The sequence below is a fragment of the Falco cherrug genome, chromosome 15 (genome assembly GCF_023634085.1).
Source record: "Falco cherrug isolate bFalChe1 chromosome 15, bFalChe1.pri, whole genome shotgun sequence".
Lineage (NCBI taxonomy): Eukaryota > Metazoa > Chordata > Aves > Falconiformes > Falconidae > Falco > Falco cherrug.
This window is the reverse complement of record NC_073711.1, coordinates 17936973-17964090: the sequence shown is the minus strand read 5'-3', so window position 1 is coordinate 17964090 and position 27118 is coordinate 17936973. Positions and strand designations below refer to the sequence as shown.

Genomic DNA, 27118 nt, shown 5'->3' with positions numbered 1-27118 from the left:
TAGCCAGCTGATCATTGTTTCATTATACATGTGGTAAACTGTGGGCTGCTTTTGATTTTGTTTTTGTGGTGGAAGCAAGTCTAGAGTAACAAGAAAGTGGCAAAGTAATACTTAAATATAATGGAAAGGTTATTCAACCCATGTAAATGCATTTTAATTTACAATTCATGGCCAGCTCAAGTGATCTGGAAGGTTTTATTAACACATAAATGAGAAAAAGATTTAAAGAAAAGACTTGCTGTGAGTTTTGTGATGAAAGTTAATGCAATAATCTCAAGTCTTTAAGTTCTTTGAATGTTGGAATTGTTATTGTAGGAGCCTGAACTGAGCTTGTATGAGGAAATAGTGATTTTGGTATCAATAAATACAGCAAATTACGGTGGAAATCTGTCTACTGTTCTTACATGCAAGATTTCAGTTACACTGAATATTAACATGACTGAGACTGACCTTTTAAGATGAGTAGTGTGATGCAGTTGCATTAGTACGTGCAATGATTTTTGTGTGCCTTATTTTCATGATCTGTCAGTACATACACAAGTAATGGGATACTTAGAGTAAACTAAAATTAGGAGGAGTAAACAAAGTGGTATTTAAAAGTAGTGATGGACTAGAAAGACTACATTTGAGAGGGGGAAGCTCTGCCACTGAAGTCTTCTAAGTGAAGAATTAAGTAAATCAGTAGGAAATAGTTCTTTCATATGGGAGTTGAAGAGGTTCCATGGTATGCATTGATATTAAAACCTAGGAGAGCTGTCTTAAATTGCATGTGTGTTTTTACATATAAATACTAATTTGATTTCCCGTATTTGCAAATGTTTTATCATAGAGATTTTTGCAAAACCTTTGGCTTTGGTCTGCTTCTAAAATGAGGGAATGATGTCTTTAACAACCTAGGAAAGGGTTGATTTCATCTTCTTGTGTTCTGACTGTCTTACAGATGGCATAGAGAATAATGCTAGAGGAGCTGACAACAAAAAGTGTGCTATCTTAAACTTCCTCCTGGGGAGGTAAACTACTTTTGGCTTACAGTCTTAAATCAGACTGGAAGTGTGATTTCTTTGTTAGTATAAGAGTCTGTCAAAATTGCATGTCAGTGAGAATCTGCAGGTACATAACTGCCTTGCCTCTGCCTCCAGCTGCCTGCAGTTTCTCTTCTACCTGTTAAATATGTTGCTTATCTTGAGTAGCTACTGGCAGCAATGTAGCTTGTGCACTATAAGGAGATCTGGGAAGTGCGCTTGAGATGTCTGAAAAAAATGCTGTGTGGAATCTTGCTTTAGTATTCTGTATTTTGCCCAGAGGTATTTGAGTGACAAATGCAATATAAATGTAGAGATAGAGTAGGTTATCCTGTTCCAGGTTCTGGGAGAGACTGGCAGTGCTTAAATGAGACGAAGTTGGAGGGGAGGGGGGATGTTTCTAGTACATCTAGACTAAAACGGATACAGAGTTTTCAGACTTCTTGCTTGCATAGGTCTCTGGCTTCCAGTCATGGTTAGGCTTTACTTCATTTGGACTTCTTTCTGGATAAGCTCCACTAAAAAGAAAAGGTTTGTTTACAAGAGTAATGACATATTAGATCTGATTTCAAGGGTGGAGTATTACTTTCTTTTTTAATTCCATAATAAGTCCAGGTAACAAAAATACAGGAGAGGTGTAGTTGTAAGGAAGACGTTTTAGATACAGCAGTTAAGAAGCTGAAGGGTTGGTGTCAACATCTGGAATAGCAAGAGAAGATTTTATCTTAGATGTCTGCACTGGGTCAGGCTGAGATGGAGATAATTTTCTTCATAGCAGCCCATATGGTTCTGTGGTGTAGATTTATGACCAAAACAGTGCTGATAAAACACCAGTGCTTTAGCTTTTGCTGAACAGTGCTTACCCAGTCTTAAGGCTTACTGTTTCTTGTGGCCAGCAGGACAAGGGCAGTGATCGTCCCCCTGTACTTAACACTGGTGAGGTTGCATCTCAAATACTGCATTCAGTTTTGGGCCCTTTGCTTTAAGAGGAACGTAGAGGTGTGGAGTAGAGGTGTCCAGAGACGGGCAGTGGAGGTGGTGGAGGGTCTGAAGCACAAGTCTTATGAGCAGCAGCTGAGGGAATTGGAGTTCTTTAGCCTAAAGAAGAGGAGGCTCGGCGGGGGGACCTTATTGCTCTCTACAGCTATACTCACATAACAAGTGAGAGGACAGGAGGAAAAGGCCTCAAGCTGCTCCAGGGGAGGGTTAGATTGGGTAGTAGGAAAAATTTTTTCCCTGAAAGGGTGGTCAAACATTGGAACAGGCTGCCTAGGGAGGTGGTAGAATCACCTTCCCTGGAGGTGTTTAAAGAAATGCGTAGTTTTGGTGCTTAGGTTTAGTCATGGATTTGGCAATCCTTTGTTAATGGTGGACTTGATCTCAGAGGTCTCTTTCAACCTGGATGATTCCCTGTTTCTATTCTTCCAGTGCTCACCATGACCCAAGAGTAGGAGGGGGTGGGCCAGAGGTTGGGAAGGGACACAGCCAGGACAGGTGACCTAAACTGACCAAAGAGATACTCCATACTACAAAGACATGCTCAGCAATAAAACAGGGGGTGGGGTGGGAAGGAAGTGTTTTTTCTAAAGTAGCAGTTGCTCAGAGGCTGTGTAGGTATTGATCTGATGGTGGTGAGTGATGGCTTCAGCATCATCTGTTTCTTTTTATCTTTTTTTCCCCTTCATTTGTTAAAATGTCTTTATCTCAACCCATGAGTTTTTCTTGCTTCTGCACTTCTGATTGTCTCCCTGATCCCCCTGCCAGGGAATGAGCGAGTGGCTGGGTTGGGGACTGACCTACCAGCCAGGGTCAGTCAACCACACTGTCCTGGATACCTCTCAATGCTTAAAGTATGAACACATTGCTCCTCCTTCCCACCTTGATATATCCTCCGCTATTTGTATAGACTTCCAAATTTATTGAGCAGTGTTTATTAATGAAATGATTCCTTGATATGATGGTTGATACTGGTATGTAATACAAATTGCTTTTTTGTCCATGAATAAAAAGGTAATGTTGGTCATCTTTGTCAGCAGGATTTTACTACTGTTAAGGAAAAAGTGAGAGTATACTAGGAAGGGAGATACAGTGGGGTTTGGTTTGTGCATCATCAGTACACTGGCTTTAGGCAGTTCATGTAAGAAATCAAATTATTTGGTCTTAAGGAGAAATTGGCAGAAGACCTAAGAAGCTAGGGCACAGGAAATTCTACTCAACTGAGTCTCAAAAACTGTCAAAACTGAGAGTGTCATATAGTTATCTGCTGACTGTTTGAAGTCCATAAGTCCATATTTGTGTTGGAAAGCTTTCTAAGAGATTCTGCTTTTTTTTTTTTTTTGTGTGTGTGAAATATTGGGGGTGCTAGAGCTATACAGGTTTTGCATTCATGAGTTAAATAGTCAAAAACCAAGGTGAAATAGGATGCAAGCATTTTTCATATGAAACACTGTAGATTTCATGCCCTATTAGCTGCAGTTTTGCTACAAGACTTCCTGAAATTTCAAGTGCCTTTTAGTGTTAGAATACATGAAATACAGACTTCCTTATTCTGAAAAAGTAGGTAACGCTGTCTTTTTTTCTTTGATTTGTGTGTGTGTTGTTTTTGTTTTTTTTTTTTAATAGAATATTCAAATAAAAACTTTGGCAGATGATGTGGTAAGGTCTTTGTAACATCTTAATTTGCAATGGTAACTCCATGCTGCATGCTGTTTTACTCCAAATGTGGACTATGTAACACATTTTTATAAGGATATTAAGCATTAGATTTCAGAAAATTGAGTTACTGTTCCTAAAGAGCATAATTTGTAACTCAGTTGAAGAACAGTAATTTATGATATCTGTTTGAAGAAGCTTTAACCACATTCTTTACACTTCAGTAATACTGTGGATGTGATGAAACTTACTCAACAGTTCAAGTGCTACTTTTCTTGACCTTTTTCAAGTAAAGGATCTGCAGTGGCTCTTGTGGAGTTAGTTGCCGCATGATTCAACTGGAAGTGTTATGTGTAATAAGTATGTACTGTATGTCAAATAAGTTTTTATTCAGTAGCACTAACTTTATAATTCCAAATACTTTGAAAACTGTTGTATTTTTACAGAAACTTGTATCAAAATTGACAAGCAAAATTAGAAACTTCTGTTTTCTGTATATATTAGTTAAGCTGCACCAGCCACTTAGTTCATTATCACTTACATGTCTGAAATGAAGAAATTGTACCAAATAATCATGTAGAAGATTGATTTATGACTTGAAAGTGATCTCATCATTGCATTGGGATTAAATAAATTTGTTGTTAATAAGGTATATTTGAAACAGATCACAGTACAATGAAATTGATCTTAAATGACTTCTTTTTTTGGTGACTGCTGAACGCACATTTTAATGTATGTGAACAGTAACACTGCATTCAGTATATTGGCTAATTTTGGGTACTGCCTTTCAGGCACTATGTCCTACCTTTGGCCCTTTCAATAGGCTATGCCCTAATTTTAGTTTCAGAAAGTGTGATGTAAACTATTCTAATAAGGAAAAAATAGGATTAAAGTAGTAATCTTGTCAACTATGTTAACAGTATCCTTGTAAGCAATGTGTTTCTGTCCACAAAACTAAGATTTCTAAGGAAGAAGAAAACCCAGCCCCAATCCCCTCCTCTCAAAAACACAAACAAACCAAAAAAACTCCAAAGAAATTCAAAGGGCATGCAGCTTATCTAGGATTACTTTCCCTTCAAAACTTTAAGGTGGTCTTGTAGGATCTCAAAAAACAACAACAAAACAAGCCAATAAAAAGAAACAAAACAATTGAAAAAAGGAAGAGTATTTCTTCGCCATGTTCTGCAACAGTCAGAAGTCTCCACTCCTGACTGGACTGAATGAACACTAAATGAATCCAGATTTCCTATAAAAGAAATACTCCATTAAAGTCTTCACAACTTCACAGAGGTTGTGTAACTATAGGAAATAAAATTTTGATTGACATGCCTTCATAAAGATTGCAATAACTGCTATGAATGAGACTGGTAAACCTACGTAAGCTGCTGTTACATGAAAGCACATCTTCATAAGGCTGTTCAGTGCCTGAAACAAATACGTTAGTATTTGTTGATGCAAACAGTTAATTTAGAAAAATCGTTACAGACATAATGTTATAAAAATGAGTATAAAATATATATCTTGTTAAAGACAATATTATTAAAAAATTCTGCCTTTATTCAGAATAGTTATATATTAATAATACAGTAATAAATGGCCTTATAAGGAAGGTGCTCTTGTTGTTTTTTTCCAATATTAACAAATTAACTGAGTAAGCATGCTTTAAGAAAAAAAAAAAAAAGGTGGGGGGTTTGGTGTAAGGCATAAAACAAGTCAGCCTTAACCAGTGAAGCGTCATTGCAGACTGTATGATATGCTGTCACTAATGTCTGTTATGTGTGTTTAACTATGGATGGCTGCCTCTATGTGAGTAACCATTACCTGGCTTTTTAAAATTATGCACTAATTTCAGGAGTCTGTACTCAAAAACACTTCAAGGAATTGTGAACTAAACTTGGAGCATTAATTCCTCTACAAACTTTATTTTACTTTAGCAGGATTTTTTTATAAGCCTGATGAACTTGTGAGTACCTCCTTCCCAACGCTGGCTTTTTCAGTTGTCCTCCAAAGACTTATAGCTCTTCAGGTGAAGGAACGCTTGGACATTACCTTTGTGGTACCATATTTATTCACTATCAGGATAATTAGGGAGTAATGTGAGAAGATGAACTCAAGATTTTGAAATGCTTAGAGTTTAACATAGATGGCATACTTAAGAAACTGTGAGAAATAGTTATATCCCTTTTGCTTGTGACCTGTCATGTATTTACCTTAAATGTTTTTGTCTTCCTATTAAAAGCAATCTCTGAATATTAGAGTATTTTTACTTACAGTTCAGTTTGAGTTTTAACTCTGCTGCTTGGATTAACTAAAAAATGTGTGTATTACTGCCATGTAATTGGCTGCTTTCCTATTTCTGCTTATTTTTAAATGGATGTCTTTGCAGCGTGACAGAATAACAAGCTTCAGAAAATCAGCAGTGAAAAAAGAGAAACCTCTCATTCAGCATCCTATTGACTCTCAGCCTTCTATAAGTGAAATCCCACTTGCCCAGGCACTTGTTGATGAGCGTTGCATGAACTTATCAGAAAAAGAAGTTATGGATCTGTTTGAAAAAATGATGGTAAGATGATGTGCTACACTATATTTGAAAATAACTATTATATACTAAATGCCAACATGAAAACAAATTAAGACACTGTAAAATAATTTTGGAAGTATGAACTATAGCATAGGCCTGACAAATCTGTTTAAATTGGCACATAAAGAATTGAGTAACTCATAGAACACTAGTATTATGTAAGTTTAAATTACTTGGTCTACTTCTACAAACAAAAAAAAGCAGAAAATAAAAATATTAAACTGTTGACTGCTTCTTTAAGATAAACTCTGTTGAGCTTAGTTGCAGTAGTTAGATACTGCTGATGGACAGGTTTTAATAAACTTAAGTAAATACCTTTGGAAAATAATAATTTTCATTACAAAAATCTTAATGTATGGAAAGCTGATTTTTTTTTTTGTATGGTCTTGAATATTTTCTGTCTTAGGATCACTTGTCAAGGTTTGCGATTCTACTTGCAAGCAAGTTTTTCTATTAGTAGTAAAGAAACAAACTTTTGAAGTAGCTGTGTATTAATCCTGCTGTGCACATTGTTGGTGGGTGAAGTATCAGGAAATGCAGCTGAGTATTGTTAGAAATACTGTTTTCTGTGTCATTCCTTAAAATTCCATGCAGTCAGTATGGCCTAAGAACCGTCCTGTTTCATTGTGTAGCTTTAGTCTGCTCACTGAAGTTGTGAATCTCTTTTGAAAGATCGGATAAGTGCTAATCTAAGTTTGCTTGATTTGCTTGTTAGGTGAAGGGATTAATTTTTAACTTTTTGAAGTGTAATGTTTGAAACAGATGATAGGTCTGTCTTCCAGAGAGGAGTAATTTTTTTGAAAAAGCTGTTAGTAAGTTATTACAGTAACATTTACTGGTTTTAGTAGCTACTGTGAATTTACTTTGACTTCTAATGGCAAGAGTAGTCATGATTTGTAATGACTACATGTTGCATTTAGTCAGTTACTAAGTTGAAACAGGCATTTATATTTTTGGGGTTTTTTTTATTAATCTAGCATAATATTTGGAATTTTAGGTTTGTTTTCAAATACATCAGAACACATTCGCATCTACGCCTGCCACAAGCTAATAAAGTATGTAATAACAGGCTTCTGATTGAATAGTGCAATAATAGTGTCTGTTCTGATAAGATTTTTACAAAGAACACAGGAAGTTCACAAGAATTTTTGGCTTTATCCTCTAGTTTTATTTCTTGAGCCAGATTTCACTAATGGTAACTACTCGATGTATATATGATTTTGGCTAAGTCTTGAAAACAGGAAACACTTGCAGTGACAGAATTAAATGAGAAAATTGGGTAGCTCAGAATCAAACAAAAGCTGATAAGCTGGAGAAAATCACCTCTGTTTGTTTAAAAATGAGCCGTTTGTTTAAGAAAAGGAGTATAAAAATAGCAAAGACTAATAAAATCCATGAAATAGAATCTTGATGTTGTGTGGTCTGTTTCTTTACAGGAGGACATGAATCTAAATGAAGAACGTAAAGCTCCTTTAAGAGATAAAGACTTGACCACAAAACGTGAAATGGTTGTCCAGTACATTTCTGCAACTGCCAAATCTGTAAGTAGTCACTTCTCCAAGACAGATGAAAGTAAGAAGCTTAGCTTTGTGAGCATCAAGCTTGAAATTTAGAAAATTTTTTTGTCCGGATTCATCTTCTAGGAGTAGCAGGAAAAAAAGTAATAAATATGTACTCAATAATACACTTCTAAATGCTTGGAGCTTCATCTGAAGGGTTAATTGGTATTTCAGCTGTCAGGCAATGTGAAAACTTGATGCTTTCTTCTAAACTATAAAAATTTGCAAATCCAATGATGTAGAGTAATGGGTGGAACCTGAGCATATTTCTGTGCAATTAATCTAGACATTTTTGGTACCTACCAAAAGTTATTGGAAAAGACAGCATGACTATATGGTTCAATTAATGACATGCATACTAGATGTACAATTTGCAGTGTTAGAAGCGGGGAATCAAAATACTGAAAGTATTTAAAATTGAAGTAAAGTCAGTATTTTAGCTTAATTTGGGTGTGTTGAGTACTGTAGCTGGCTTGAAGACTGGGTTAAATAGTCTGCTAAGAAATGTTCTGAAGGCAGATAAAATGATTCCTTTAGTGAAAAAATGGTCTTAAAATGAGTTTAAAATTATATTTTGAGTAGAAATATAGAGGCCTTTCATTCATGTTGATCATTCCCTGCACTTACATTGATTGATTACACTTAGTTGCTGGATCTTTCAAGCAGAATTGTTGAAGTCTGTCTGTTCTGGGGTGCCAGAAATATAGGAGAATGACTGGATGCCCCAGCTTTTGGTGGGATGGAGAAACACAGTTTCAAATAGTGAAGAGGTGCCACTTATTTCCTGCATTGCGACTATTAGTAGTAATTAGTTATAAAATACAACAGTAATGTTTGTGTTAGAACTTGGCTATAGCCAATATAGTTCTCATGTAAAAGGAGAATATGCCACAAAAACTCGTGAATGTTGGATTGGATTAAACATTACATGTGTGTGTATATATATATAAAAATACAGTGTTAAGATTTCACTAGAAATAGGTTTTGTCCCGCTCTGTGCCACTGTTGTATAAAGAATTTTAAAGAAGCTAGTAGTGAATTCTGAGGAATTGAATGTATTGCAGTTTTAGGGAGAAATGGTGGTAGGGCTAACTTTGTGTATCCAAGGGGCAGTAGTATGCTTCAAGTGATAAAATTTGCTATCAGCATAGTTCTTCAATAAAATGCGTATAATTTTATTTGGAAATTAGGTTGAATGTCATTTTTCCCCCCACACTTATTGTGTGCACTATAAGGTTACTGCAAATGAAGACTATGTGTGGAAAAATTGTTCAAGTACATAATGGCAGCACTGCTAGAAGTTCTGCAGAGCTGAGTCTGAGTGCTGAATACAGATAGTGTTAAATAATAATCTCTTTCTTAGTGAAATAAACCAGCAAATAAGATTATGTTGGTGTCTGCCTAATGAAACTATAAGCATGGACTTCTGCATCTGACTTGTCTTTCTTTTAACCTTCAGAATCAGCTCTGCAGAGTTAGATTTCACAAAATTAAAATTACAGTGACATGCAATTATTAAACGCAAATGCTTTGCATTAAACATTATAAACTTTAGTGGAAGGAAGAAGTTGTATTATGATGTGATTTACATTTCTGAGAGAAGTGATGTTCCTGCATGAGTTCATCTTAAACAAAATCCACAGTTGTTTAGTCTGTCCTGGAAAGAATCCAGCGCTTAAAGCATAGTGTAGCTAAACATCAACTTATTGGAGAATTATTCAAAGCTTAGGCAGTGAATATTATGAAATTTCCTGTTAATATACTTTGCCTAGACTATCATTGGGAACGATTGATAATGTGTTGTAAGTTTTTTTATCTTCACTTGATGATCAGTGTTAAATGTCTGATTTCTCTTAGTAAGCAAAAATAATTTATTGAAGTAGTAGAAACTTTCACAGTGGAAGTAGTTGCAGTTCTTTCCCAAAAAGTAATTGGACAGCAGTGATCTCTCATGTATGCTGGTACGGAAATGTAGCTGCCTAAGGTAGCATAATCTTGCAGCTGAGTAAGGAAAGCATGGCTACCATTGCATGTCTAACTGCTAAAAAATTTAACAGATTGCGTTACTGCCACCGTATGCGCTGTAGCATGGGCAACTTAACAGAACTGGGGATATGTTTGCCAAAATGTACTAAAATATAAAGATAAATAAAAAAAATCCTGAAATGTCCTCATACATGGATGTGCGCTTTAAACTTCAGTTGGCGCCAGCATGGATGTTTTATACATATGCAAAATATTTTTCCTAATGAAAAAAGGGCTCATATCAAAGCTTGTGTGCTTCAGTAAGTCCTTCTTGCAATTGCATCACAGCATTTGAATGGAATAATTTCAGGTTGTTCAGAAATGATGCTTCTGTAGCGTGTTACCCTAAATTAGCTTTTAAATAGATAGCATCCTAAGCAATTTAAAAAATATATAATGTGGTCAATTTTAAAATGTTGATTGGGACTTTGCAATAAAGCAAAGCCTCATTTTCATTGTTAATTTTGTCTTCTGTTTGGTTAAACTACTATTCTGTGTAGTTGAATTCAAGCCTTAACCAATTCTTACTGCATCATGAATTGTCAGGCTTTCTTTTCTTCAGGCCATCTTCAGGATTGTCTTCCATGAAAATGCTGATGGCATTCAAAATGATTTTTCTTAAAATGTATTACCTTCTTCTTTGGTCATAGATAATTGTTCAAATCTTTTCCTCTTTTATACTGGAAATCCTTGGGCCTTTTATTCTGCTCAGAGCTCACGAAACACACTTAACAGTTGATGTCACTTTTCTTCTGGTTCATTTAATGTTTGTTTTAGTTAGACTTGAGCTCTCTCCTCTCATTTAAAAACACTGCTCTTGTTTGCTGATCCTATCTTAACCAAATTATTTTTAAATTTGGTGCTTCATTTTCTCTGCCTTGTGTGCCATCTGCAGTGTGTTGACCATGCTTTTCTGAAACACTGTACTGTCTTCAGAGTTCTGAGAAAGAAACCTTGATTTTCAATCGGTGAGAAGCAGCTTTCCTTTCCCTTGGGGGATGGAGGAAGTACAGAAGCCAACAGGATGCATGTTTTTATGTAAAGTGATTAATTGTGCTTCCAATTCCTTCTCTCACTTGAAGAGAAAGATTGACCATGGAAAATGGGGAAATGGTGAAGGCTCAGAATTCCGTTTCAGAACAGAACTTAGTGACATCTCATGCCATATTGTACAAGTCGAACATTGGCGAGAGAAGGCGGCAGTAAATTAGGAAAAGAGATTGTCTGGTGGTGACGGTCCCATCTTGTACTTCTAGAGGAAGCTTGATCAGGAAGAGGGCAGAAGGGGTGGTTGTGAAAGACTTGCAGGGACTTCTGTCTTCTGAAAGGCTTCCTGGAAAAGTAGTGGAAGAGATAAGGGTAGAAAATGAAGAAGGTGCAGGCTGAACATATACAACCAAATTCAGATCATGGAACAAAATCATACTGTCTCAAGCTCTTAATCAGATGAAAGTAGTTATTCAAGAAACTGGCAGCTATCAGATTACAGCAAAGAGCTGACGATGAAAGGCCTACAAATATTCAAGCCAAAGTCCATAGTCCTGGTGTTCGCAGGAACATGGTCATTTGTGCAAAGTGGTAGAACAGGGCAGAGAGTGCTGCCTTACTGCAGAGTTTCTTCTGTCTAAAGTCAAATTCTGGGTCATGAATATGCAGAGATGCTGTTCTATGGTAAAGAAGACAAGATGTCACTCTGAAAATCACTGTTTAATTATCCATGTAATTAAAAGCATCCATACTGAGCAGTTGAAGAAAAATGCCGCATGAGATTTTCTGAAATGCAAGTTAGATTTATAACTGTAGGCTATGTTTTTTATTACAAAAACTTTATTAAATTCAGTGATGACATCATCTAGATAGATGAAAAGCTTCATAACAAATGAATAACAAATTACATGTACAAGGAAGTCAGTATGCCATTAGTTTTTAATGTAGCTTTCTTGGTGTCGTTTATAAAATAACTGACCTGATAATTTTAACAAACTGGCATATCTTAATCTTTCAAGATACCAAGCCAGGTATTTAGTTATTTTTTTGTAATTGTGTAAAATACTGATGGTTCAGCAGTGGAATATAAGAATTGAAAGTTATTTCTCCTACAGTAGAAATGCTTTCCTGTTGAGAAGCTGTAACTCTTAAACAGTTTGATAAAGTAATAAAATAATGTAACTACTACTAATGAATAAACACTGAAAAATTTGTGTGATGCTACATCCTACTAAGTACTTTGCTGTGTTTATTTATGTATTATTATTATCTTTTTTACACAATAACCTCTCTTGGCTGACAACTGCATGCAGATAGTCGGAAGTAAAGTTCCGGTGAGTATGAACATGATAGTTTTGTTTTTTCTTATGAATACACTTCCAGTTTTAAAATTAGGCTGGACTATTCTTACTTTTTGTTTTGGATTTAAAAGGTCAGCGTCCATAACTGAATCCTTGTTTTATCAAAATAATTATCAACTACCTCAGTCATAGTTATCTTACAGTATAAGATCATTGATTGCATATTTGAGGGATCTGTTTTCAAGTTTCCAGGAATCTATGTCCGTATACTTCAGACTTGCTAGGAACTCATCTGTTCATTGTGAGCAACAAATAGAATATAGGGTTGCCTTGCTTTTTATTGAAGGCAATCACTCAAATCTTTAAATTTACAGTGTTTGTCTTCATTCTGTTTAGACATGGATTTTTTTCATGTCTTAATTGTTAGTATTTATAGTTGTGGATATGTCAGCTGCTGGGTATCAGTGTGAGAATGAGATTAATGTAGAGGATTCAGAAGGTCAATAAGCATAAGATGAGATCACTCACAGCATAACATGTCTAATTAATTGCTCAACTACATTTTATGTTGTCATGATTGAAATTTGCCATTTTTTATAAAAAAAATATTTGAGACTTAGGTCATATTCAGTACTTATATTTTGTCATAAAAATAATAAAGAACAACCTATGTCTTAAAACTGTAATCACTACTTCAAGATGTACTTAGGTATATAAGGATATAGTGCATAGGGATAAAGAAATTGCTGTTGGCTTTGTTTTATTTAGTGGTCTTTAAACAGACTTCTGCCTGTATTCACCAGTACTTTTAAATTTTGTACGCAGTACTGGTTCTTAAAGCTATTTGAGAAAATACGTAAGCACAGGGAAGGTATTTAAATAAAGTATTTGTTTTCTGAGGGGAGAGATCATGAATTCTCCAGTTTGGTGCATTAAAACCAGTTTCAAATAATTCCTGCTGCCATCTAATTTCTTTATGATACGAATTAGCCTGAACAGCTGCATTGTGCAGAGATGATTTTATAGAGAAAGCTGGTATATGCACTATGGGTAGTGGAGAAACTCTGTAATAACTGTTTTCTTCCCCATGCATTTTAATTCAGGGTCTGATGGAGATCAAGCATAGTTATGCATTACAGGCATGTTTTTGCACAGATAACTTGCAAAATAGTAAAATAAGAAATGCTGCTCTTACAGTATGGCTTCTGCGTATTACTGCTTGAAGAATGCATGCATCTTGGTGTGCTTCTTCTCAGTGTATGTTTCCATAGGATTTATCCTTTGGGAGTTGATTGGATTTGGCGGCATCTGTGGTTACTTTCCTGAAGATCTGTAGATGTACTGTGGTTAGGGAGGAGAAGAATTATGGTACTGTTGGCTTGTAGTGACTCTTGCAGAGAAGAGGCTTGCCTGTTAATGGGGAGTTTAGAGCTTTAACTTACTTGAGTTTTACTTGTGATATGAAGTACTGGTGCCCACTTCTCTATTTTAGCTGCCTGCAAAGTAACCTTTCCTTGCCTTTATAGATAGTGATAATTGCATTGAAATGGCAGCTACACATCTTGTTTTTATCTGTAAAGCATTAATGTAGCTGTCTAAAGTAGGATTAGCTTTTTAGTTCTGTTTTTAATGGGTTGAATTAATGAGTTTGGCTAATATCTACAGGGTGAAGTGGATACAAATTGTTTAGACTTCCAATTTGTAGTCCAGGAGCTGATAGTGTTTCCTCATAGGCTGAAGAAGGATACTGCTTTTCCAAGTCACGTGTGCAACAACTAGAGTATACGTAGTTTAAAAAAATCATTGAAAATGCTTTTATTGCTTTCCTAAAAACAAAGGAAAAAACCACCACATCATCCAAACAACTTGTCTTATCTAACTTTGTTATTATACTCTAATTAAAATATACCAGTTTCCTTCCTTATGATAGAAACAGAATTGTATTAATAGAGTGTGCAAAAACTCTTCAGTTAGTCATTAGTGAGGGAAAAAGTACCTGCTAATGAGGTGTGAGTTGTCTGGTGCCTCAAAGAGGAGTAGTTTGTGCAGGTTTCCTGATCTTGTGTATTAACTGTTACAGCCAATCCATTTGGTTCAGGTGTGCTCCACAGTTCTTTACCGAGTAGGTATTCTATCTGCTTATTTCCCCATGGAGGGTAAAATGCCTTTGCTTGCCTATTTTCTTAGATACTGGTTCTCAAGGTCGTTTACACACCTCTCTCTGGTGGCGCATCTGAGTAGTATAAAGCTGGACATTTGCCGAGTAAGGTACTGGGCGAGGAATTTCTTTGTCCAGCTAACAACTTTCAAATCACCTGGAGTCAAAGTGGAGTAAGATAAACTGAAATCTCTAAAATATTTAATTGTTGCTTGGTTTTCTGAATATTTTTTTAAAAAAGAAGTTGGGTAGAGAGAAAACTGTGCTTAAGTTTGTTTTTCACTGTATCTTGCGTTGTAGGGTGTCTGTCCTGTCTCTCTGTCACTGTTGTTCTTAAACCCTGAAATGTGTCCTACACACAGATTTGAATTGATTGGATTTATCTCCTTTATGGGAAAGCAAACTGGGTTTTCTTTTATATACTTGAGTTTTCTCCAGAGATTTTTAGGATTTCCCTTAAGCTTAGATTTTCACTAAAAAGTCATTGCTTCTAACTTCATCAAAGAAGGATTTTTAAATGTGTGGTCCAGGCTCTCATTTGAGTTGTAGTGAGTAAATAATTCTATGCCTTAATTGTTATACTGTGAAGGTGAGTGATCATAAATTAATTTCTAAGATTTTTGATCTTAAGCATTTATTTGATCTCTGAAAGTTCTGGTGTGGGATCTAACCCTCAGAGTTTCTTTGTACTTGGCTTTTACCTTAGTCTTATTAGATGTTCTCACGTAAAGCGTATCTTTCACTGAGACCTTGTATCTCAAAGTAAATAATAAACGTATATATTAAAATCTTATCCATGCAAAGGCATAGCATGGTATTCCAAACAATCTGTCTTTGTACAGGGAAAGAAAAGAGTGCTACAACCAGGTGCTATTTCCAGTTAGCGTGGCTGTATGTAAGAGTGAGTTAAGACTGAGCAGTTGATTGTAGAAGAGAACAGAAAGTCATCCTGTTAAACTGAGAACTCTCTGGCCTGAACTGGAGTATTTGGGTGAAAGTTTTTGAGAACGGATTTTTATGAGACATCTTTAGTGACGGTGTGTTTTGAAGAGGCAGAGGAAGAAAGGAAGGGGAGATGATTCTTTATTGCTATGCAGTTAAAGATGCTTAGTCATAGAAACAATGAAGTATACCTGTCCTATAAGGCATGGTAGGGAGTCTTAGGATATCATGCTGTGAATTACTCTAACTTTTCATCTTTTTTAACTGTTATTGAGGGAGTCGTAAATCTTCTGAAAACAAGGGGCTAGACAGAGGAGAGGGTCCTCACTAATGTTCTTGATGTATAGAAAAAGGACACAGCAAGAGCACACCTTGGTTTAAATGTGAAAGAAATTGTAGCAAAGACCTTAAATGTTTCATCTTTTTCTGGAGCTTGCAGCAGACTACAGTGGAAGGGCTAACCCACAGGAAATAATCTTTTCGGAAAACCAAATATATTTTGTATTCTAGAGTGCATTTCAGGGTCTAGTTTAACATGTAATGACAATGTAATGAAGTTGCCATTATCTCCACAGATTTTATGGCTTCCAGGAGTGCTTCTGTTCTCTGCTTTTACTTTTAGGGTTTGGGGAAAGATTGTTGTCTGAAATGACAAAAACTCTATCCAATATTGTGTAGATGGTGTACATTAGTTACACATACAATTTTTTTTTTGCTTCCATTCAATGCAATAAATGGCATAAAGCTGTTCCTGTTTTCCAGTTTTTTACCTTATGGTCTTTCAGAGTGATGATCTTTCTGAACTATGGTGATTTTTAATATATATGCTAATATACATACCTCATTTGAAGTCAGTTCATACTCTTATAAAGATAACCTCACCTATTTTTAATTCTTTTTCCTTTGGTGGAAGAGCATCTCTTAGTTTAGGAAGTTGATCATGACAAATTGTAGTTCCTTCAGTATCCTATTTACTTTGTCTGTCTTGGTCCTTTGATGTGTAACTGGCATGTGTGGTCCAGCCAAAGGTGCTACACGTGTCAGCAAGAATTATCTTCACAGTTGACATGGTCCAGAGGACACTGTTGTCTTAATGAATTCACAATCTGTGTCAGGTTTTTGTTTTGTCGAGGTGAGGACAACCAATCTGAAGGTATATTGTGAACATTTACTTAGTTCTGTTATGTGCATTAATATGGAATGTACGTAGGTCAAATTCGTTAACTTAAATGTAGACAAGTCATTTTGTCACAGTCATACTTAGTGTCATGTTTGGAAAATGAATGGTAAGAATTTGAAAAGAACAAACCAGAAACTTCATAAGAAGGGTAGCTTTTTAAAAGTGAGACAAATAGAAGATTACAGTAGTCAGAGAAGTTCCTGATATAATTAAACCCAAATACTTAAAAATCCTGTTCTAGGTCAGGCACTTCTTCATATAGTGCCTTTAACCCATGACATCTTTATCAGGTTCCCTTCAACAGACTGTTTAGAGCTAAGGAGTTTTACGAACTGCATATTAATCATAACCACTCTTCTGAGATAAGCCTCCTGTTCTGCAACTTGTCAGAGCTGTACAAAAGATTAGTTGCACCCTTCGGCAAAATGTTTTGTGTATTGTTTACAGGTTTGAATACTACAGCTCTAAAAACTGACTATTGGATATTATAATACTGAAATACCTTGTAGTTAGTTCTTCATTATAAAGTTTTATAGTTAGTTATATAGTCAGGTGTTCTTAGTTATACAGGGAAAACAGTGATTTTTAAAACTCACATGGAAATACTGGTGTTAAGTGTTGTCATCGAAATGCTACTATGATCAGTATAACATCAGGCAGCATTTTGTCTTCTGTGATAGGGTGGACTGAAAAACAGCAAACATGAATGCACACTGTCCTCGCAAGAATATATTCATGAATTGCGATCTGGCATTTCAGAGGAAAAGCTTCTTAATTGTCTAGAATCTTTGAGAGTGTCTCTAACCAGTAATCCAGTCAGGTAAGTAATAATTTCTGCTGTACTTTTTAAGCATGCTGTTTTTGTGAAGCAATAGAGAGTTGTGTGAGTGTTGTCGTCTGTGTCTGCCCTGCCCCCCCAAACCAGGGTCATTAGAGTAATGCTTGTTGGTTTGGTAAAGTAGTTCTCAGCATTGGAAAAGGATGAGTGAAATGTTTTTAGCTGTCTGCACTGTCTTCTGCCTTTCACACAGGTTTTCAACAACTTGAGACTTAAAGCAGTGTCTATAGAGATGTACAAGCAGTACTGGAGACATAACTTTGCAAGTTTTATGTTTTTTTTCTTCCTTTCTCCAGCTGGGTTAACAATTTTGGGCACGAAGGCCTTGGACTTCTGTTGGATGTATTGGAAAAGCTTCTGGACAAGAAACAGTAAGGACTCGGATCATTTGAAGGGAGGGCTGGGGGACCTTGTGAAGATCGTTTGTACTTATGTTATTTTCCTCTCCCTTTGAAGGCAAGAAAGTATTGATAAGAAGAATCAACATAAACTTATTCAGTGCCTCAGAGCATTTATGAACAATAAAGTAAGAGATATTTTCAATTCAAATACTTCTAGCCTGATTGTTTATTGTTGACTTCAAGATCTCTGTAGCATGTTGAATCTCAGAAAAAGAAAGAAAGCTGGTATATTCAGTGTCTGCTGACTCTGGAAATGTAGGTCTTAAATGTAGCGTAACTTGTTGTTGAGAGTCTTGTTCATAAGCCTTTCTGAATATGCATTTTTTTTTTTAGTTTTGCTTCCAAAAATCAGTAATAGTTAACAAAATAATTTGCAGACAGGGTGATAGTGTGAATTTAACGTAAGTGAATTTGGAATTATTTGCTTTTGAAATTGAAAGTAAATTATTTCTTGCTAAAATTAATTTTCAATACATAATTGTTTTTGTTAATATAATGTATTCTTCACCTGATTTTAAATTCAGTATGACTTAGTATCTTTAGCTAATAGCTACAGTTATTAAGTTGGTAGGCAGCAGGTAAAAGATAAAACTTCAGTCTAGTTTAAGCTGTATTAAACTTGTTTCTGATATGGGTTCTTCCAGTTCACAAAGTGGAAGTATTCTTTCTAGAAGTTGGTCTGTTAAACTTGTAATTTTTCTTTATTCATAGCAAAATCTAAAGTGTTATAGTGATTAATTCTTCCCCCCACTGTAGCAAATATAACTGTGCATTAAAGTTACTTTTAGCTACTGTTACTCAGTTTAGTAAAATCTCAAAGAATAGCTTGTCTGAAGTGGGAAAAGTAAACTTAAATGGTTGCATGCTTCCCCCCTGCTATTGCTACAATTAGATCATAACTTGAAACAAATACCTGATTTACCAACTATCCTGTAGTTAATGAAAATGGAAAATAATGCTACTTTAAAATAAATGTTAATGTGTACAAGTTTATATGTACAGAAGGTAAAATAGAATAGACAATAAAAGAAGGTAGTTGTTTAAAAAAGAATTTCAACCTCTGTTAGCCAGTGTGTGGAAAATACTGACTTAACCAGCACTTGTTACAATTATGGGGGAAAAAAATGAATGAATTTTTTACGCTGTTGAGGTGTTTCAGATATAGATAGCAAATAAAAATGGATTTGTCTTCTGGTGGATACCTGATTTTAGAAGTTTATGATATCTTGCTTAGGAACTGACTTTTCCTTAGGTGAAAGCCTCAAATGTAAGGTTGGAAAGACTGACTTGTGTCCCCCAGTGGTAATAGCCAGAAGGTTTTAGTAGAGTATTGCTAGACTTCATATGGGGGGGAGTCGTGTGAGGATTCCTGAGGATCTGAAGCCCAAAGGTGACTATGAGTATTCAAAGCAAATACTATCTTTTCACTGTAAACCTTTTATTTCTTTAAGTACGGATTGCAAAGGATTCTAGGAGATGAAAGAAGTCTCTTGTTGTTATCAAGAGCAATTGATCCAAAGCAACCACACATGATGACTGAAACAGTGAAAATACTTTCTGCTATCTGCATTGTTGGAGAGGAAAATATGTAAGTAAGATACCGAAACAGATTATTTTGTTTTCATGTTCATGAATTGTCAGTTTGGACACAGGTGAGAACTTGTCAATGAAACAACATAACCTGTGAAGTCTTTACTTTCTTAATGTTAAAATGAAAAGAGACTTTCACCTTTTTTGATACATTAATCCAATATTAATCTGCTACTGAGCCTGTGGGGGGCTGGGGTAGGGACACGTCCCCAGAGGAGGGGAGGTGAATTTGATTAAATTTGAAAAGTGCTAATTTGACACCACATGTTAAGATCTTTCATTAGTTTTGAAGGTAATAGTATAGCAATAAATACATGTATGGATTTTTGAAAAATATCACCTTTCTGCCTAAACATAACAGATTTGACAGGGCAAAAAGCTTAAGTTTATAGCTGAAGTTTTGAGTAGTTCAAGTGATAGAGTTACGTAACACATGCTCGTGGGCCTTTTTAAAACAAAGATATTTGGCACACGTTTACTTTGAGTTATTGAGGGTCTTAGTTTACTGAAGATTAAAAATGGCAAACTTCATGTCTTCTATGCAAGAAATAGATAAAACCATTATAATTTCTGAAAAGACTATTTATTAGAACTCCTAAATGTTAAAATATTAGCTAGCACCAAGTGCACAGTCTTGCAAAGGTAGTGATTCCACACACACACACCCCCCGCCACCCCTCCTGACTGGTTGTTTCTTAGCTGAATGTCACAATAACATAGAAATTCATTCACCTTTTTTTTTTTAATTCAACGTTAATCTTGTAGATATTTTTGACACTTGGTTCTTGGTTGGTTTTCGATTTCATATAGGTAAGTGTAGATAAATGCATTCAGTTTCTCTTCAGCGCAGTGAAGTCTGGAGTTGTGTAAATAGTGGGCTCAGTATCTTTATAAGGAAAAAGTTGGCTGTGGTGTGGTTTTTGACAGTTTATCTTTCTCTTAGTCTGGACAAGCTTTTAGGTGCTATAACAACTGCTGCTGAAAGGCACAATAGGGAACGTTTTTCTCAGATCGTTGAAGGACTGGAAAACCATGAGTTCTTACAGCTGCAGGTGGGTTTACTACTTTTTTTTGATGCTTAATAATAATTAAGAAATGATCTAAGATACTGGAAAACTGTGTATCAGTTTATGATCTTGAAATTATTTACCAGCAAAATATTTTAGTGGTATTACTCCAGTGTTCAGTAAAAGAAGAAAATTAAATAGAAGTAGCTTGCTGATACTAGATTTTCTAATTTTTCACGGTATGAAAGCAAGAAACTCCCTTAATTGTCCCAAGCATAGAAATAAAAAGTCTTGGCCTTAATAAAAAGAGGATAAACAGTCATACTCCTTTTCTTGGATGCCAGATGTAGCGCTCAAGGCATAAGCCTGTGAAAGCATTTTATTATCTTTGTCACTACTTTATCTTCTTGACCGGGAGTTTTATGTGGTTTAATGGACCAATAAAATTCGAGCTCTCAGTCTGCCCCCAAAATGTTTTAGTTATTGTTACTGGAGCCCTGAGGAAGCTGGAGTTTAAGGAGCTGGGAGGCAGTGCTCCCTGTATGTCCCCTGGCTTTAGGGAAGGAGCCTGAAAAAGTATCCTTAAGTTGCATCGCTTGTTTAAACACCCTCTTTCTTCCCAATCTTGCCTCACCCAAAGTAAGCAAAAACTCCTGTACCTGTGGCTTTGACCTGATTCCATCGAAGTAATGCATTTGTAAAAAGACAAAACAAAATTGTGTTGTGCTCTTGAAGTATTTCAGTTTAATTAGAACTACAACTGGAATGCCTTAAGTGAGCACACACTTCAAGTATCTTGCTGTTTAAAGTACCTGTGGCAGGCATATACTTCCAGTGTAGTTCACTTTTTTGTAATATTACTGAATGATGAAATAGATAAGCATAGATCGTATTAAAATACAGAAGAACTGTGCATTCCTTGATGTGTCTTTGACACCTGCCCGTCATCAGCCACTAGTGCATCTCTAGGGATAATCTAGCAAGTTTTTAAAAGGATTAGGATTTTTATAGGATAATAAACAGTATCCTGTGCCAGTAATCTTAACTGAGTCACAGCCCACATCACCTGTTCATTGCTGCTTGTGTGTCAGTAGACAGGTTTTTTTTATTCTCTCTATACACCTGAATAGCCCAAGAATCTTTGGTTGCTGTTAGAATGCAAGCCTTTTTAATTGTTTGTTTGGGTTTTCTGGTGGGGTTGGTTTTTTTGGTAACTACAAGTGTTTGCACAGATACCAAGTGGCTGAATATTCTGCTGAAGGACGACTTCGACTTATTTCCTTCTCATAATACAGTACTGATACATAATCTGTATTGTTAAAATTTGTATTTCAGGTACCATGGCTGAAAGATATGGAAAATAGAATGCAAGCAGGGCAGGTGTAGCTGCATGGAAGGGATAACTTCTTCCATTATTAGATCATATGTATGTCTCCTATAGTTATCTTAATGCTATGGTTACCATCAGTAGTTATTGTTTCAGAGCTGATGTGTTAATGATGTTCAAGAAGTTTCAATAAATGACATCTAATCTTAATTATGCTATCACAAAAGAATCAATTTTGAAGTTGTCTCCTACTTTATGACCTTGTTGATTGAAAGCAAACAAAACCGACCACAGAACCTACCTGCCCCCCACCCCTGAAACCTCACTTACACGTCAGTAAAGGTACAATTGCAAGACTCATTAACTTGTTTCTGACAAAATCATTCTTTACTTGTAACGTATTAGCACAAGCCATTAAGCCAGTCTCTTCCGGCAAAAGCAATCAGGGCAGATGGCACCTCTTCTCTCTATTAATTTCAAATTGGACATGTACTTTGGCTTGTTAAGGCATGTCATAGTAGTAAAATAACAAGAATCATTCAAGCGAGCATGATGATACTACATTATCTGAAGTTGCAGCTATATAAAGGGAGTGCCTTTGAAAGAGTCTTCTAATAGAAATTTAAGACTCCATAAGGTGTTTCATTAAAACTAAATAGTGAATGTAATTAAAACAGGAAGGGCGCTTTTATCTGACTATTTTTCTCTGCAGCTATTGATTTCTGTTTGTTTAATTTTTTTTTTCTCTAATGCTACATCTATTTGCAGTTTACATCTTTTTCCAAACTTGGTATTTCCCTGGAGTCCCATTTCAGTCTTTTAACGTGGATCAGCACTTCTGGCATTATGCTATTGTCTACCTGTTTTAAAGTAAATCAATTAAAGCGCACAGCTGTTCAATTAAAGCATTAGCCAGTATCCTGAGACTTTAGGCGTTTTGCGAAAGTGCTGTGCAGGAGTAGAAAAGACACCTGGTGATGTGAATAATTTTGTGTATGGGTGTTTTTGTTGTTTTTTTTTTTTAAGTTTCAATTACTGTATAAACAGTTCACGTTTTTTTTCGAATTGGTGAATATTGGGGAGGAACAGAAGGAGCTGTAGTATGGAAATAACTTTCTGAAATAAAGTATGATCCTTTATGTGATACAGTTTTGACGTGGCAGAAGCATTCATGATATGAAAACAAAGCAGTGTTTGATATTGCCTAAATTAACCAAAATGTTGCATGTGTGCTGCATAATAAATAACACCTTCTCTTGATATTTGGTTTTATAATTAAACTGAAATAGTCAAAGGCAGTATTTATTTTCATTCTATACATACTAAAAGTTTTTGCCTATATTTCTGGTAACAGGTAGCATGTATGCAGCTCATCAATGCCCTTGTTACGTCTCCAGAAGAACTTGATTTCAGGATACACTTGAGAAATGAGTTTTTACGATGTGGCCTGAAGAAAATACTGCCTGTAAGTAATTTGTATATAGGAACTGATGATCTCAGTCAACTGTTTGTGAATGTTGACGATAACAAAATTGGTTCACTCAGAGCAGCAGATGTGAAAGATGGAGGTGGGGAAGGTCAGACCTGGAAAGGGCTATCAATCCAAACCTGCTTTCATTCTGCATAGCTGCAAATGTAGGCTCTCATGAGCTATGTAACCCAGAATAGTAGCTGAAATAAGTCAATATATTAGAATTTAAATTGGGGTAGTCAAATTTAGCATAATGAGCTCAAAGCACAGGCAGTGAATGTGAATCTGGCTGTGGAACCAATTTTGGATTAACTTTCTTTGTATATGCCATTCCTGTTGTTTTCTGTGAAATCTGTTTTTATGTAATCTGCCTTCTGAAAATGCATTTTCAGTTTTTAAGGAAAAATCAAATTGACTCTATTGTATTTGAGACTGCATGTCTTCTTGCAGCTGCGTGGAAGTATGTCTTTACGAGTGCTTGTGTATGAATGATTTGTGGCTTACAGGTAGATTTATAACCAAGAAACCATTCTGATGCTGACATCAATATATATTAAGCTACTAAGCAGTTTCTCACAAAAGATGACAGAAATTAAAGAGTACCTGCTTATATTTGTCCGAAGCAGAATTTATACTGCTGTAAGTTGTAAGGTACAAAGTTTTGAATCATTAACATGAGTCAGAAATAAAAACTTTCAGTATTTATTACGTTCAGCTTTGAAACTGTTCCTGATGAGTGTATGTTAATTATTCTTAGGGTATGTATTTAGGTTTTGTGTCACATAGATACCTAGTTGTGATCTACTGTGTATTTGCTGTGGCACATATGAAAGCCTGAAGGCTTAGTTTTTTTTAATGTATTAAAAGTCAGTTTACATCATAAATGTGTAAAATCTTTTAAGAATTGGGTGTGAGTTAGGTGGCAAATAAACCGAATAGTAATAATCATGACAGAAAACTCTATGAAGGGTGTACTGACATGCAGATATTATGAGTTTAAAAGCAATTAATATTTAGTGATAACATTTTCTAAAATGTTTAACAGCTATTGTGTTGCAGTTCTGTTGCTAGTAGGTTTAACTAATGTTAATATAAGCTATAGTATCACCTTAGTCAATACCATCCTGCTGTTTGTTTATTTGTAAGATCATAATTAAATACACATTGAACGCAGATCATTATTCTGCAGGCAATGGATCTCCAAGGTAAAGGGTTTGTTTTCTTTTTTGCATTAGAAAGCAACTTTCTTAATGATAAAGCATCTTAAAAATACTTCATGCTCATATCTGTGCTTAAGGGTAAATTTTTAAGGCCTTTATAAATGAGTTTATTGAACAAAAAAACAGCCAGGAGAAGGATTAATAATCTTAATAATCTGTCCACATTCACAGTAGCCTTACCTGGTTTTCAAACATGAGAATTGGTAAGACTTCCTATATTTTTGGGGAACATACATGGTTGCCATTCAGTTTGTGCATGTGCAGTTATGACATTTCCAGGCCAGTTTTCATTGAAAGTATGGGGTGTATTTCCACTAATGGCTTTTGAATTGGTTTCCTTTTTTATGATTTGCCCAGTAGGAAGCTAAACTTGGTTATTAAGCATATTGGAGAAGTTGCTTTTATTTCTTGGAAGAAAAACAAATTTTTCCCTGCTCCCAGTACTAGTGTTGGGGTATTTTTTTTAATACTCAGTATTACTGTGTACTGTGGATGTTTTTATGCTATGATCTAGATTGATAACAGAAACTGTAACATAAATTCTGTACACTTCTTTAGGCTTTTCAATTAACTTTAATTAACGGTTTGAAATACCTTTATGCTATTTTTTAAAGAAACTCTGACATTAACAAGCATAAGTTGACTGTCCTTTTAAGAGAACTCAACTCAGTTAGAAGGCTTTATGTTTGTTCTGCAGCCCATACCTGCTATATTTGCTGATATTTTGCCTTAATTTTTCTTAGCTGTGCAATTATAATAAAAAAACCCCAGGCACCGAGTTACGGCTTATTGCTGTTCCAAAGGTTAATGTCTTCTATTATGTCATGATATAATCTTTGAAAAGGGGAATTCTTGCTTTAAAAAAGGGAAAATTAAGATATACTATGCCTTGAAAAATAGGGCTTGAAAGATAAGGATAATGAAGAGCTTGATATTCAGCTGAGAGTGTTTGATGAGAACAAAGAAGAAGACTTAATTGAACTGTCACATCGTCTCAATGATATCAGAGCTGAAATGGAATATCCTTTATAGAAATGCCTTTATAGAAATGGTGCTGTAACTTGTTGCACCATTTAATAACTTTATTAAACATAAGCTAGAATGGTCTTGTGTAGTTTGTCACAGTTGTGTATCTTACAAAGGACTTTCTCAAGCAGATTTCTTTGAATTTCTTTTTTATTAAAAACTTTTTTAGAAACTTATTGCTGAAGTTTGCCTGTCAAATGCAAATAATCGGGAACTGAATTAATTTTTCGTAAATAAAATTACTAAGTTAAACTCTGGCTTGCATGACATGAAGGTATAAAATTATACCTATGGCAGATTATAAATTTGAAGAAAAATGAGTTTTGATAACTAGGTTGGAACAAAACTTCTGTTATGTTCTCAAGCACTTAAGATGCATGCCTTCTCTAGTTGTGGTGAAGCAGTAAATTTTAAATTACCAAAGTTCAGAATGGTTGCTTGCAGTTTTTAAGGGTACTGTTGGTACTTAAGAAGCAAAATAAGATAGATGCAATCAATGAGAGGAATATAAAATCACTAACAAGCAATGCTGTTGCATTACAGAACAGGTAATTACAGGTAATTTGCTTCTTTAAGAAATTAAAATGGTTTACTAGTGTGTATTTGCCAATAGCCTGGCTCACTTCAGAATGAAAATGAAACCATTGTGTAAAATATGTTTAGAGGACTCTGTGCAAAGTACGTTTTTTCTGAGTAGTAATTAAATGTGTCTTAATTGTTAAAAAGGGGTCAGAGTTTCTGTGGATAATCATAGTGGAAAAGGACTATTTAGTAACAGGGGTAGTAGTTCAGAGCGTTGAAAGGTTTTACTTGAACAATATGAACAGCTAGGTAACTGGATGTGGGGTGGGTGTTACGTTGTGTAGTGGGGATTTTTGTCTTTGTTTTGTTTTTAATTTTTGTTTTATAAGTCCTTTTGTTTCCTTAACAATATTTGCACTGATGTGAATGAAGTATTTCATCTGCTGTATAATATGTTGAAAGATACTTCTTCTGAAAATTACTTCTTGTCAATTCTCCAACATTTCCTTCTCATCAGGAGTGATTACTATGTCCGGTAAGTGTTGGCTGTCAGGTTTGAATTTTCGAGGGGGCAGGGGGAAGGATAGAAATCAAGACCCTGGTAAACAGAGTAGCTCATAATTACACATGAATAGTTGCTCTGTTACTGATGTGTTGTTTATCTTCCTGCCCAATGTTAATATTGAAAAGATCTTGTTAAATAAAATAATGCTTATTTCAAAGACTTCAACCTCATTCTAAAACCCTCACCCTGAAATATCTTAACTCGTTGAGCACCTTTTCCTTTTTACAAGTTTGATAACTTCATGACTTCAAAGAATATGAAAGTCAGTTATATAAGTAATAATTGAAAGGACTTCCACAGTGCCTTGTATCTTGTCTTTTCAATGTAAGCTTCCTATGTGCATCTCAGAGTGTCTTAGCAGTGTCAAAGTACCACATAAAAAAAACTTGTTCTAAGAAGTATTTTTTTAATTGTAAAAAGATAATAAAAACAATTCATGTGCAAGATGATAAAATTAAGAAGTAAATTATAACCTGAGAAAATCTTAAATTTTTATAACTTCTGTAATTTGGAAGATCATGAGTTTAGCTTTGAGGGTTTGCTACTTTAAGAGCTCACTGATATGTGAAATTGAGATGTAATACCTTGTGCTGGTAAGAACTAATAACTTTGAGCACAGAATCTCCTAATCTTAAATGCTCCTGATGTTATGCAGAGATTTACATCAAGAAATTAAGTGAATAATTAACTCATTTTCTAAGTAATAGAGTACTGGTACTGTTGCCTGATGGAATTCACTGTGTT

The 27118-nt window shown here is 35.3% G+C and overlaps 1 protein-coding gene across 1 annotated transcript in view; it reads left to right on the top strand.

Moving 5' to 3' along the window:
• Positions 1–27118, top strand: part of DIAPH2 (diaphanous related formin 2) — a 244079-nt gene that overhangs the window by 15905 nt on the left and 201056 nt on the right. The window contains exons 2-13 of the mRNA XM_055727131.1: positions 3645–3677; positions 6061–6237; positions 7692–7796; positions 12140–12160; positions 17088–17227; positions 17542–17616; positions 17702–17771; positions 19098–19234; positions 20180–20288; positions 22925–23035; positions 25162–25280; positions 26228–26344. Of these exons, the coding sequence (XP_055583106.1) occupies positions 3645–3677; positions 6061–6237; positions 7692–7796; positions 12140–12160; positions 17088–17227; positions 17542–17616; positions 17702–17771; positions 19098–19234; positions 20180–20288; positions 22925–23035; positions 25162–25280; positions 26228–26344 (1214 nt within the window). The remainder of the gene's footprint in view (positions 1–3644; positions 3678–6060; positions 6238–7691; positions 7797–12139; positions 12161–17087; positions 17228–17541; positions 17617–17701; positions 17772–19097; positions 19235–20179; positions 20289–22924; positions 23036–25161; positions 25281–26227; positions 26345–27118) is intronic.